Source organism: Neofelis nebulosa, chromosome 14 (assembly GCF_028018385.1).
Source record: "Neofelis nebulosa isolate mNeoNeb1 chromosome 14, mNeoNeb1.pri, whole genome shotgun sequence".
NCBI lineage: Eukaryota > Metazoa > Chordata > Mammalia > Carnivora > Felidae > Neofelis > Neofelis nebulosa.
In genome coordinates this window covers 798,174-810,275 of record NC_080795.1, presented here as the reverse complement: position 1 = coordinate 810,275, position 12,102 = coordinate 798,174, and the positions used below count along the sequence as shown (strand labels likewise).

Genomic DNA, 12,102 nt, shown 5'->3' with positions numbered 1-12,102 from the left:
GATGCATATTTAATTAATTTTTTTGCTGTTCATTTACCAGTGATTTTTATTTTGGATTTATTGTCTACCATAGATTGGTAAAGCATAGTGACCAAACTGTTTTGGATAAAAATTGTCATCAAGTTCACCTTTATGTTAAGGATCATATTTCATGCACTACTGATTTTTTAAAATAAGAATTCTAATCTTCGTTTTTTGGTTCTAATGATTATAGGAGATCAAGAGTGAGTTAAAAATGAAGCACGATGCCCAAGTCATTTTGTATAGAAGTTACCGTCAAGGAGACCTTCCTGACATTCAGATTAAATACAGTAGCCTGATCACCCCCTTGCAAGCTGTGGCCCAGGTTGGTCCTTGAACGCTGCATTCTTCTTTTGACAGATAAAAACTATTTAACAGTTCCACGGATCTACTAGGTGTAAGAAAAAATGGCTGATGCTATTCTGTAACATAACTGAGGTGTTGATTTGTCTTAAACAGTGGATTTGGTTAAAAGACATTGGTCCAAGTCTTGGCTCTAAACCTTCTTCTCGCTGGTGCAACTTACTTCAACTCATCCAGAAGATAGCCCTGCACTTGGGGTCCTTGTCAAGACACTTAATGCTCTGAGCCACAGTGTCTTCATCTGTAAAACCAGGGAGCAAAATCTGTTCTTACCAATAATGTTGGTCAATGAAATAATGTATAAAAAAATTACTATAAACTTTAAAGTGCTAAACCACTTGAATCATTGCTTATACGGGATCCTTTTGGTATGGGGGGGGCGGGAATCCAGGGAGTATCAGTTTATGGGTGGGACTAGTATTCTTCCTTCTCTGTTAATTTTCTTAATAGTAGAGGATTGGAAATATTTTTCTAAGTCATTAGGGTATAAAAGTATTGAGAGTGAATGAAGTTTCTAGCTGAGTTCTCTGACAAAAACAGGTATATATTCCCCAAAAGGCCAATTAAGATTCTTTTGACTTTTATCAAAATAATTTTTAAAGTTGAAGAGTACTATAATATATATGTGGCATTATGTTAGATGCTGAAATATAATGCCATAAATTTTATTGTAATTAAATTTTCAGAACTAAGGTTGCATATAGTAGGTATGTCTGCATCGCCTTTTATTCTTTTTTAAGCTTTTTATTTAACCTAAATAATTATAGATTGACAGGAATTTGGAAAAATAGTACATATTCCCATGTACCCTTCACCCTCATGGGTGGTATCTTATATAACTGTAATACGTTATTTTGATCTAGAAATTGACGTAGGAACAAGAGTATTGACTGGACTGCATTTTTCCCTGCATTTGTGTGTGCGCGTGCGCGCGGTGTGTGTAGAGAGACAGAGAGAGTCTATGCGATTGTATTATACACGCTGATTCATATAACTACTGTCACAGAAGAAAGAACCCTTGTTTGTTACAGAGTGCTTTCGCATTTCTCTCATTAGATCCTCTCAGTAATTTTGTGACATAAAGGCAGTTGTTAGACACATTTACAGATGAAGAATTGAAGTTAGCAAAGAATGGATGTTATGATTTAAAGCAGCATGTCTTGCTGGGTGTGCAACTAAGACAAACCCCAGCCCTGTGTTCTGATTCCTGGCCCCGTGTTTTTCTCCCCCCCACCATTTCCCAGTTTTTCTCGTGCCTTGCACACATGCATTCACATCACTGCCTCAGAAGCGGTGCTGCCACCTGCTCTCCTGGGCATGGTTTGCACCTGCCCGTGTTGGAGAGGTACATGGTGTGTACGGATGGTAGCAGGTTAAAAGCCTGATGCTGCGTAGAGACCCACGTCCAAGTCAGTTCGCCTCATTCGTGCTTGGAAAAAATTAAGATGCTGAATAGTGTTTCAAAAAAAGGACTACATTTTTTCTGTTCTTTGAGGAGGAACGTGTTTCCTATATTTCTCAAATTCCAATACTTTATTTATTCAACACATGTTCTGTATGGAGCATCCTTCTGGATGCCAGGGACTCCTCTAAGCACTGAGGTGCAGCTGTGGACAAAACAGATGAGGCTTCCTCTGCTGTCCGGGGGCTCCCCTTCTTCATCATGAGCCTTGCATGTGAGAGAACTAAAGGGGAGCCTGTAAACCAGCCGGGATGGCACATGTCCAGCAGCAGCATTCTGTTCTCTGAAGATGTTATTTATTTTAATCATCACTGCATTACTGTAACAGCAGGAGCATCTGGGACTCCCTGGGAAATGAGAGAATTTGTGCATAAGACTCAAGAATTGGGGTTGTAGACCTGGGAGCCTGTCTGCCACGGGTTAGGTGAAAAAAGCAAGTTAGCGAACAGCAGATGTGTGCATGTCCATAAGAGACCAACCTGTGCAGTGGCTGTCTTCATGTAGTAGAATTATGAGTGATACTTTCTTTTTTCCTAATCTATATTTTCTGAAATTTTACATTGCAACCATACAACTTTCTGTAAGACAAATACATTACTTAAAATAAATAACAAAGAACAGATCAAATTGTACTTTTTATTCAGACAGTTTTATCAAGCAAAATAATTTTTTAAATTTTATTCATGCATTTGTGCCTTCATTTAAAAAATATAGACCCTGCACGCCAGGACTATTCTTAATACTGGTGTCATAGGCACAGATACAGGATAATGTTCCTGTGGTCATGGAGTGTGAGGGTTAATGCCAAAAAAGATGCCTTTAAAGGTAGCATGCTTTCAGAGCTGAAGCCACCAAATATGAAAAGCACAAAAATGGCTACTGATGGTTTTTAACAGTTTAAATTGTCATAATGATGGGACTTTGAAATTTTAAGTTGGCATTTTATTTAAGCTTATCGCTTAGTTCTCTTAAGCTTTGCAGTAATGCTGATGTGAGGATAGTACCTAAAAACTTCACTTAACCTCTCTGAGAGACCTTCCCAGTTACGGCACTGATCACTTCATGTGTGTCTTGGCTAATCCTCACTACAACCCTGAGATGTGTTGTGTTATGCCCACGTTAAAGATAAGGAATCCAAAGGTCCAGACCCACTCGTGAGTTAAGCTATGTCTACATATGTGATGAAGTTAGCTTACATACTTGTGGGCCCCAAATCCATGGTACCACAGATATATTTGGTTAAATTTCAAATACTCCCCACGTCAGTGCCTGATAAAACTTTCTAAACAAAACTGAGATGTAAATTAGATATGTTTTCAGGAGTTTGTATTTTCAGATAAGCTCTGATGGTAGTAGTAAATTCTATAGCATTTTTACTTCAGATCCTAATTTGTCTGTTTTGAATATTTTACAGAGAGACCCAATAATTGCAAAACAGCTCTTTGGTAGCTTGTTTTCTGGAATTATAAAAGAGATGGATAAACACAAGACCATGTCTGAGAAAAACATCATTACTCAAAAGTTGCTCCAGGACTTTAATCATTTTCTTAACACCACGTTCTCTTTCTTTCCACCTTTTGTTTCTTGTATCCAGGTGAGCATCTACACATGTGCTTCATAAACATGCATTATCTACTTTGCCATGACCTGACTGTGTCACAATAACTTCATTTGTTCCACAGGCCAAAGCACAAGGTGTTTAACAATTTAGGTGTATTCTGTATGGTTACCTCTTCCCTGATGAGGTGTAATTTATTCGTTTTTTTGTTTTTTAAACAAACTTACATGGGCACCTGGGTGGCTCAGTCGGTTAAGTGTCTGACTTCTGCTTGGGTCATGGTCTCGCAGTCTGTGGGTTCAAGCCCCGCGTCGGGCTCTGTGCTGACAGCTCAGAGCCTGGAGCCTGCTTCAGATTCTGTGTCTCCCTTTCTCTCCGCTCCTCCCCTGCTCACGCTCTGTCTCTGTCTCTCTGTCTCTCTCTTTCTCTCTCTCCCCCTCTCAAAAAAATAAACATTAAAAAAATTAAAAAAAAAACCTTATATATGGCAGGATAATTAGAAATCAGCCTTGGTGTAAAAGTGTTCTGATTTTTAATACGCCAGTCCCTTTAGTGTTTTGGTTAAACCCTGTATGTTGTTAGTAGTTTTTCCTTAGGTACTATTTCTCCAAATTATTTCCTGCCTCCTGAGTGCCTTTAAGAAATGTTGACTGAGCACATTCCTGACTTTGTTGTAAGTTGTGGGGACAGTGAGTAATGGAAGAAGCACAAATTTCTGCCCTCCTAGAATTACAGTGGGTGACAAACAATAAACAAATACAGAAGATAACATAACATAGTAGTCATCGACCTTGAGTACTACAAGAGTACTAAAGTAATGTAGGGTAGTAATGAAGCAGGGAGGGAGACAGCCTCTTGATCAGGGTGGTGGCTGTGTACTTAGACCGAGTGGTCAGAGAAGGTCATGCTAAGGTAATACAGTTTGAGCAGATATTAATAGAGGCATACTTTGAGTTACTACTTAAACATGCTTATTGGAAGGTTACTTTTTCATATAAGAAATGTTTCCTCTGCCGTTCAAAACACGATCATTACAAATTCCCTAATGGAAAGCCTTTTTTTATTTTTTATTTTTTTAAGTTTATTTATTTATTTTGAGAGAGAGAGGGAGAGAGCAGGGAGGGGCAGAGAGAGAGGGAGACAGACTCTCAAGCAGGCTCTGCACTGAGAGCACAGAGCCCAATGTGGGGCTCAGACTCATAACCCTTGAGATCATGACCTGAGCAAAATCAAGAGTTGGACGCTCAACCGACTGAGCCACGTAGGTACCCCTAATGGAAAACCTTTTCAATTCATTTTAGTATTTTTATAACTGGTAACCTCCCTGGGGTAATTTAAAATACATATATATTCTTGGGGCGCCTGGGGGGTTCAGTCGGTTAAGCATCCGACTCTTGATTTCAGCTCAGGATATAGTCTGATGGTTCATGAGATTGAGCCCTGTGTCAGGCTCTGCACTGAAGGCACGGAACCTGCTGGGGATTCTCCCTCCTTCTCTCTCTGCCCCTTCCCAGCCTGTATGCTCTCTCTCTCAAAGTAAACAAATAAACTTTAAAATAAAATAATGTTATTTAATATTATTTATCAGTAGCTTTGGTTTGCAAACTAATTGGGTAATAATTCCCTGAGATGAAACACTTGGTTTTCCTGTTTTGTTCTTTCTGATGTAGCATGAAACTATTAATATAGTTTCTTTTTATATATTAGTTCTATTTTTATTGGTTTATAATTTACAAGTAGAATTCCTTCATTATTTTCCTCCTGGCTACACTAAAGATAAGATTTGAGAAATTGCATTGAATCAGTCAGTATTTCAAAAGAAGTTTCTCTTTACACTGTATTCTGAAGTGATTTTTTAAAATCTGAATTCCTAGTTTTGTCCCTATATTTATTTTTAAAAGCTGTTTTTTTCCATTGTTTTTTAAGAGAGTCATTAACCGTCATTAAGTAAATAAATTACTTCTACTCGCTCTAGAGCTTGCAATTTGGCATTGCCTTTGGAAAAAGCAACATGAATGCAAGTTAGTGCCTGCAATTTGCAGCATTTGCTGTTACAACTTTGTGGTTCATTTCTGAAACTATGATTATTTTCCCTCTCTCCATGACGTCTTAGCACATTTGGTATGGCATTTATGTGACTTCTTGTTCTAGCAAGGGGTAGGGTCTCTTTGAGATGCCACTGCCCCACCATGACATCTCAGAATGAGTTTCTTGTCTGCTGCATATCCTGTATTTGTCAGACTATCCTGATTGTATCCCAGTCAGTGACTGGCAAACAGATGTTAATTTGGTTTAATTTAACAGATGTTAAATACATTTATGCTATTCATCGCTTGTTTGAACTTCATATAAAATTTTAACTTTCTTGGGGTGCCTCTGTGGCTCAGTTGGTTGGGCATCTAACATTGGCTCAGGTCATGATCTCCTGGTTTGTGAGTTTGAGCCCCACATTGGGCTCTGCATGGACAGTGTGGACCCTGCTTGGGATTTTCTTTCTTTCCCTTTTTCTGCCTCTCTCCTGCTTGTTTTCTCTGTCTCTCAAAACAAATAAACTTTAAAAAACTTTTTTTGGCTTTCTTAAATTTTTTTTTTAATGTTTATTTATTTTTGAAACAGAGACAGAGCATGAATGGGGGAGGGTCAGAGAGAGAGGGAGACACAGAAGCAGAAGCGGAAGCGGGCTCCAGGCTCTGAGCCGTCAGCACAGAGCCTGACACGGGGCTCGAACTCATGGAGTGTAAGATCATGACCTGAGCCAAAGTCGGAAGCTCAACCGACTGAGCCACCCAGGCGCCCCTTGGCTTTCTTTACAAAACATCTAATGAGGATATTTTATGTGTAAATCTTTATTTAACAACTATGGAATATTTGAAATGAAGAAATGGCCCTTGCCTTCACCTACTACAGTGAGATAAGAGTCCAAACAAAAAATATTGTTATTAATTCTATTAGGCAGTCATCATTTTACAAATTAGACTTCATTACTTTATTCTCTTTTGGAATTTATAAGAAGTGTAATCAGTCAGCTGAAGTTTTTTTGGCTTAGCAAATCACTCTTTATAAAGTAAAATGATACTGTCAACAAGATTATACAGAAGAGTCAGTCTTCTTGAAAATATACTTGCAGAACTCAACTTAAATTGTGAGAATGCATTTACATATAGAGGAGTAATATCCCAGTAATAGTTGTTTACTTATTTACAACTATTTCACAAAAGACTTCTATTGGCAATGGGAATAAATCTTAATGTCAGGGACAACATTGTCTACAACATTGTAGACAACTACAGTGTCTAGAATATAGAAGGCATTCAATAAATATTTATAGAATGAAATGATTCCTTGAAAATTAAAAGTATATTTATTTTAAAATAGTCTTGTGTAACTCAGGGTTTCTCTCTCTAAATTAGCAGATGTTATCTCAAAATCTGACACCTCAACTAAGACTGAGGCTTCGCTGTGTTATTAATTAATTTTATATGGATTTTTTTCCTGTACCACTAGTTCCTTCTAATAGACATTTTTGTTTGCTAGCTTACTTTGGAGAATCTGTATTCTTTCAAGACCTCTAATGTAGAATTTAAGTTGGCTTAGTTAGACTTAGTAAGTAGTCCATGCATGGCACAGCTGGGAGGAAGGTGGTGTGGATGTGGCTTAGTGGGGACTGTCTTTACTGTCTTTTCCAGATACCTGCATATATGTGCATACACAGACGTACACACCCACACAAGAACTATATGCATACATTCAGCTGTGTTTTAATGAAGATGCTGCTATACTGTTTTTTTTAATCAAATGTATTTTTTTTAAGTTTATTTAATTTTGAGAGAGTGTGTGTGCATGTGCATGTGAGTGGGGGAGGGGTAGAGAGAGAGGGAAAGAGCATCCCAAGCAGGCTCCATGGTATCAGCACAGAGTAGAATGGGAAGCTCAATCCCACGAACTGGGAGATCATGACCTGAGCTGAAATTGAAAGTTGGCTGCTCAAATGACTGAGCCACCCAGGTGACCCTGCCATACTATTTATATTGTTCTGCATATTGATTTGTAGTTTATTTTTTATTGGTGTATATAGGACTCTCAAATTGAGAGTTACAAAGTAAAGGCCAATATATAATTCCTGAAATCCTCTTATTCAATATTATTGTGAATAGGTTAGCCCCTGGGTGGAAGGAGATGGAAAAAAAGATGTTAATTAGAGTAATGGAAATAAGTACCTACTTTCTGGTGTTTGGATATGAAATCTGTGTTTCAGCTGCTTTTCTCACCCGTTCAGGCTAAATATTCCTGGAAACTGCAATTGATGCCTAGATATATAGAGCATATAATTTTTCATAATTTGCTAGTACTTTTCTTTAAAGTAATCTCTAAATTGATAGTGTAAAAATCAAAGATCATTTCCTCCTTTGAGCAAGCTGAATGTTGAGGAAATTTTGTTAATAGAATTACACAGAATTCTATTCTATTCTAAATTCTATTCTATTCAATTCTAAACAGAATTTTCTGGTTCTATCACTACTTACATCAAAATGTTCTTTCATGTTTAGTAAAATGAGTTATTCACTTGTGAAGATACGGTCAAAGTATCACAGCCTAAATAGCTGCATGTGTTTGTGGTTTCATAGGAAATCAGTTGCCAACACACAGACTTGCTGAGCCTCAACCCAGCTTCTGTCAGTGCTGGCTGCCTGGCCAGCCTGCAGCAGCCCGTGGGCATCCGCCTCCTTGAAGAGGCCCTGCTCCAGCTGCTACCACCAGAGCCACCTGCCAAGCGGTTTCAGGGGAGGACTCGCCTCTCACCTGATGTCGTCAGATGGATGGAACTTGCTAAGTAAGCTTTGTGATCCACTGTTGGGAGAACAGTGAATTTGACTAAAGTAATACACAAAAATCTTTTCATTTTGGCAGAAAATGAGCAAATAAAGTTGACCATAACACTTTTGTGAAATTTTTTGAAAAATCTCTCTGGCTAAGTACCATTCCATGAGTTAAGAATAGTTGTCACAACAAGGAATGTCTTGCTCCAGGAAAGATTAATTAATTAAACATACACAGTCCTTTTAAAAGGACTCAGGGTGTTAACTACCAAGTTTAGTTTCCTGTAAAGTGTGGCCATTACTTAGTTTTGTATGTTTTTACTGCTTTACTTAAATGGAATTGAGGATAATTTATTTTCAGCAGGACTCAAACTCTTATAGACAATTTAATCCAATTACTTTATTTAGGAAAAACAAGTTCCATTTTGTCATTCTATGCCATTTTGCATTATGTGTGTTTTTTTTCCTTACTTGTGGTTTCATTATAAAAAAGCCAGTGTCTAATTCTGAGAAGGATGTTAGATTAGGTTAAAATTAAATTTGAACTTATATTTTTTAGTGCTGATTTTTAGATCTTCAGTTTCTAGGAAAAAAGAGAATAAAAGTAAAGGTGAGGAATCCTTGTACTATTCATATCTTAACTGAGCATTATGTGTGAACAAGACATTATGTCAGGTGCTAAGAAGAATTAAACATATCTCCCAGACACAAAAGTAGCCAACCAGTAGGAAATATATGTACTTTCCTGTATAACTAACCATAACATGAAATGGGAGGTGGTGAGATCTCTGAGAGGCAAGACAGAGGGCAGTTCAGAGGGTGCGTCTTGGCTAATACTGCTTCTGTCTAAGGAGCTGTTGTTATCCTGTTGTTCCAGATGTGTAGATGAACAGTCAGTAACAGTTTGTATATTTAATATTTTCAGAGAATGAGAAACTCATGTGTATTTTCTGGGTAAATGAAGCACACAACTTTTAGAGCCTAAACTTTAAACACTGTTTTCTAACTTTATTTAATACTTCTTCATAATTTACATATAATATTTTACATTCCTTTCAAACAGAGTAGTGAGAACATAATTTTGCCTGTTGATGATTTGGGTCATCATTTTGACCATGTTATAGTGCGTATCATCCTGGGACCATGGGGCCAGTGCAAGGTGGATGTGAGACTGATCTCTTTTCCAGCTACTGAAAAATGTTTGTAATTCTCATCTCCTCTTGAGCTCTTGGACTGTGAGCTGTTGTCCTACCTCCCATCTCCCCACCTCTGCCTCTGACTTGTTACCCATAAGCCTCTATGAGCAGGGCAAAGAGAGGGCCGTGTCTACTAGATTTTTATCTAAATTTGGAATCCTTAGGCTCTGAGAGAGCCCGTGGGGCTTTTTTGATGTAATAAGTACATGAGATTTCATACCTGCGAAAGGACCCAACTGCAGGAAAGCCAAGGAGGAAGCAGTCCTCACTGGCTGGCCAGGTGACTGCAGCATCAGGAAGAGATAACATTTGTGTTGAAACTTAAAAGAGGGGGAAAAAAATTGTAGGGGAAGGGAACAAACTTATTAAAAATTTACTTGAGAATATCTTAACAGAGGAAGTTTGGTTGAAGGGATAAAGTAGATTTTTGTTAATGTGAAGAGAAGAATGGGTGCTCAAGCATATAGTAAGGCTGTAAGAAAATTACTTGTCAGTAGAATCAAGATGGCCCATAGAATGTGGATTAAAACATGGCTTTATTAGAAGCAGGATTAATTTTTACTCACTCTGGACTCTTGGCTATGTTCCAAATTTTAGGTCTAGACAGGATTTCAAATAGGTCACCCACTGGTATGTGCATTATTACTGTAATGGATTAACACAGAATGGTCTTATTTAATGACACAATTTACCCAGTGTAAACTTACAATATTTTCAGATTTCACTTTAAATGCTCTTTAGAATAATCTCTGCTTCCTGTATGACTAAAGTAGTAAAACCTAATGGTAACTTCATAGTGTGTAAGATTTTATATTTATAGAACAAAAAAAACATATATCCTTTTTGGCTAAGATAATGTGACATCTGGATTTAATATCATTTCATTAGAATAAAAACTTAAAAAATATTGATGTAGTCATTGATTTGGACTTTCTTTTTGGCTTGTTTTTAGACTGTATAGATCAATTGGAGAATATGACGTCCTCCGTGGTATTTTTAGTAGTGAGATAGGAACAAAGCAAATCACTCAGAATGCGGTATTAGCAGAGGCAAGAAGCGATTACTCTGAAGCTGCTAAACAGTATAATGAGGTAAAATTGATCACTAGCAAATATACCAGTTGCTTAAGCACTTTTGTTTTCTGATTGGAAAAACTGTTACCTTTAGAATTTAGAGTTTTGTAATGTTTCAACTTTATTCCTTGGTTTTTACACAAAAATTAGTAGCAGAGAATAGTTTCATAACAACAAAATGTGAAATAACTATTGCTTTATCTTTTACTCTTTTTAAGAAAACATCATTGAATAAAAGAGAAAGCATTTCATACCAAATGCTGTAAAACTGTTAAGATGTTATTTCAGTATCTGCTGTTATTCTATAATTTCTCTAAGGGTAGATTGTTTTCCTTCAGTAAGTAAAAACTTTATAAAGAGATAGGTAAAAATTGGTTTGGAGATGACTAAGTTCAGCTTTGTACAGTTTGTATTTTGAGTTGCCAGTGGCTATCTAGGTATAGATGTCTAGCAAGTAGTTTAAATTCAGAGTCCATGACCTATCAGATTCTTGAATGAGCAGTCCGGATTGTAAAAGTCCTTTGCAATTTTCTGTAAATGTCCTATTTTCTAATTTTCAATCTAAGAGCTCTTTAAGTAGTAAATAATCCACAGTACTGATTCAGATCAAATTTTGGGTCATTCAGAACCTTCAGTTTATTAATTGGCTTCATTGGTAAGTTTCTCAGAGAAATCGTTTCCTCTTGGTTGTTATGTTGATTTGTTCCTGTGAGATTTCTTTTGGTTTTTTTTCTTCCATTTAGTGTTACTCTGTTTTCTCTTTTCTCTCCCCTTGTCATAAATCTGAAAATTATTGTCCTTAGCATGAATAGTTTACTACCTATAATACAAATGTTTTCATTTCTATTCCTTCCAACTTTTAAAATAACTGTATGAACTTTTCTTCATGAGGCTCTCAATAAACAAGAATGGGTAGATGGTGAGCCTACTGAAGCTGAGAAGGATTTTTGGGAACTTGCATCCCTCGACTGTTACAACCAGCTTGCTGAGTGGAAATCATTGGCATACTGTTCTATAGTCAGCGTTGACAATGAAAACCCTCCAGATCTAAATAAAATGTGGAGTGAACCATTTTATCAGGTGGGTAGAATTACATTTGAAGTCACTGAGATAAATATTATAGATAGCTGTTTTCTAATTAATGAAATTGTTTAAAACTTTTCAAAAACAAGGTAGTAGTTATAAAGCATAAAACATTTGTGTAACCTGACTCCCCCCAACAACTCCATAGTATTGTTAAATCTCTGTAGCCATTTTTTAAATCTCTTTTTTAGCCACTTTTGGCCACTCCTTTCCAAGTAAATGGGATGCATTTAAAAATAAACATTAATATCCATAGTATAACTACATGGAAGAATATTTCTTGGTGTCTCTGCCCTGAGACACAGGATACACATGGGGTAGCCCTTACCCCTGGGGTGACATGGTTCCCCTCCCATGGGATCACCCCAACTCTTGGAGGGAAATGACTCACCTGGTCCCCACAATGCAACTGTCTTGGCTGTGCTTGTAGATTCCTCACTTGTGTGTAACATCCAAAGATCTTTCAGCTAAAAGTAGCTCCCATTTTCCATACAACATGTTTCTGTGTATTTTGTGGTTACAAAAATCA

General features: G+C 37.2%; 1 protein-coding gene across 2 annotated transcripts in view; it reads left to right on the top strand.

The window, feature by feature from the left end:
* The window catches only part of PRKDC (protein kinase, DNA-activated, catalytic subunit), a 219,433-nt gene that overhangs the window by 147,007 nt on the left and 60,324 nt on the right, over positions 1-12,102 (top strand). For both annotated transcript variants that reach the window (XM_058698565.1, XM_058698566.1), the window contains 5 exons: positions 215-346; positions 3,261-3,440; positions 8,030-8,235; positions 10,370-10,508; positions 11,382-11,570. In XM_058698565.1, coding sequence (XP_058554548.1) covers positions 215-346; positions 3,261-3,440; positions 8,030-8,235; positions 10,370-10,508; positions 11,382-11,570 — 846 coding nt within the window. The remainder of the gene's footprint in view (positions 1-214; positions 347-3,260; positions 3,441-8,029; positions 8,236-10,369; positions 10,509-11,381; positions 11,571-12,102) is intronic.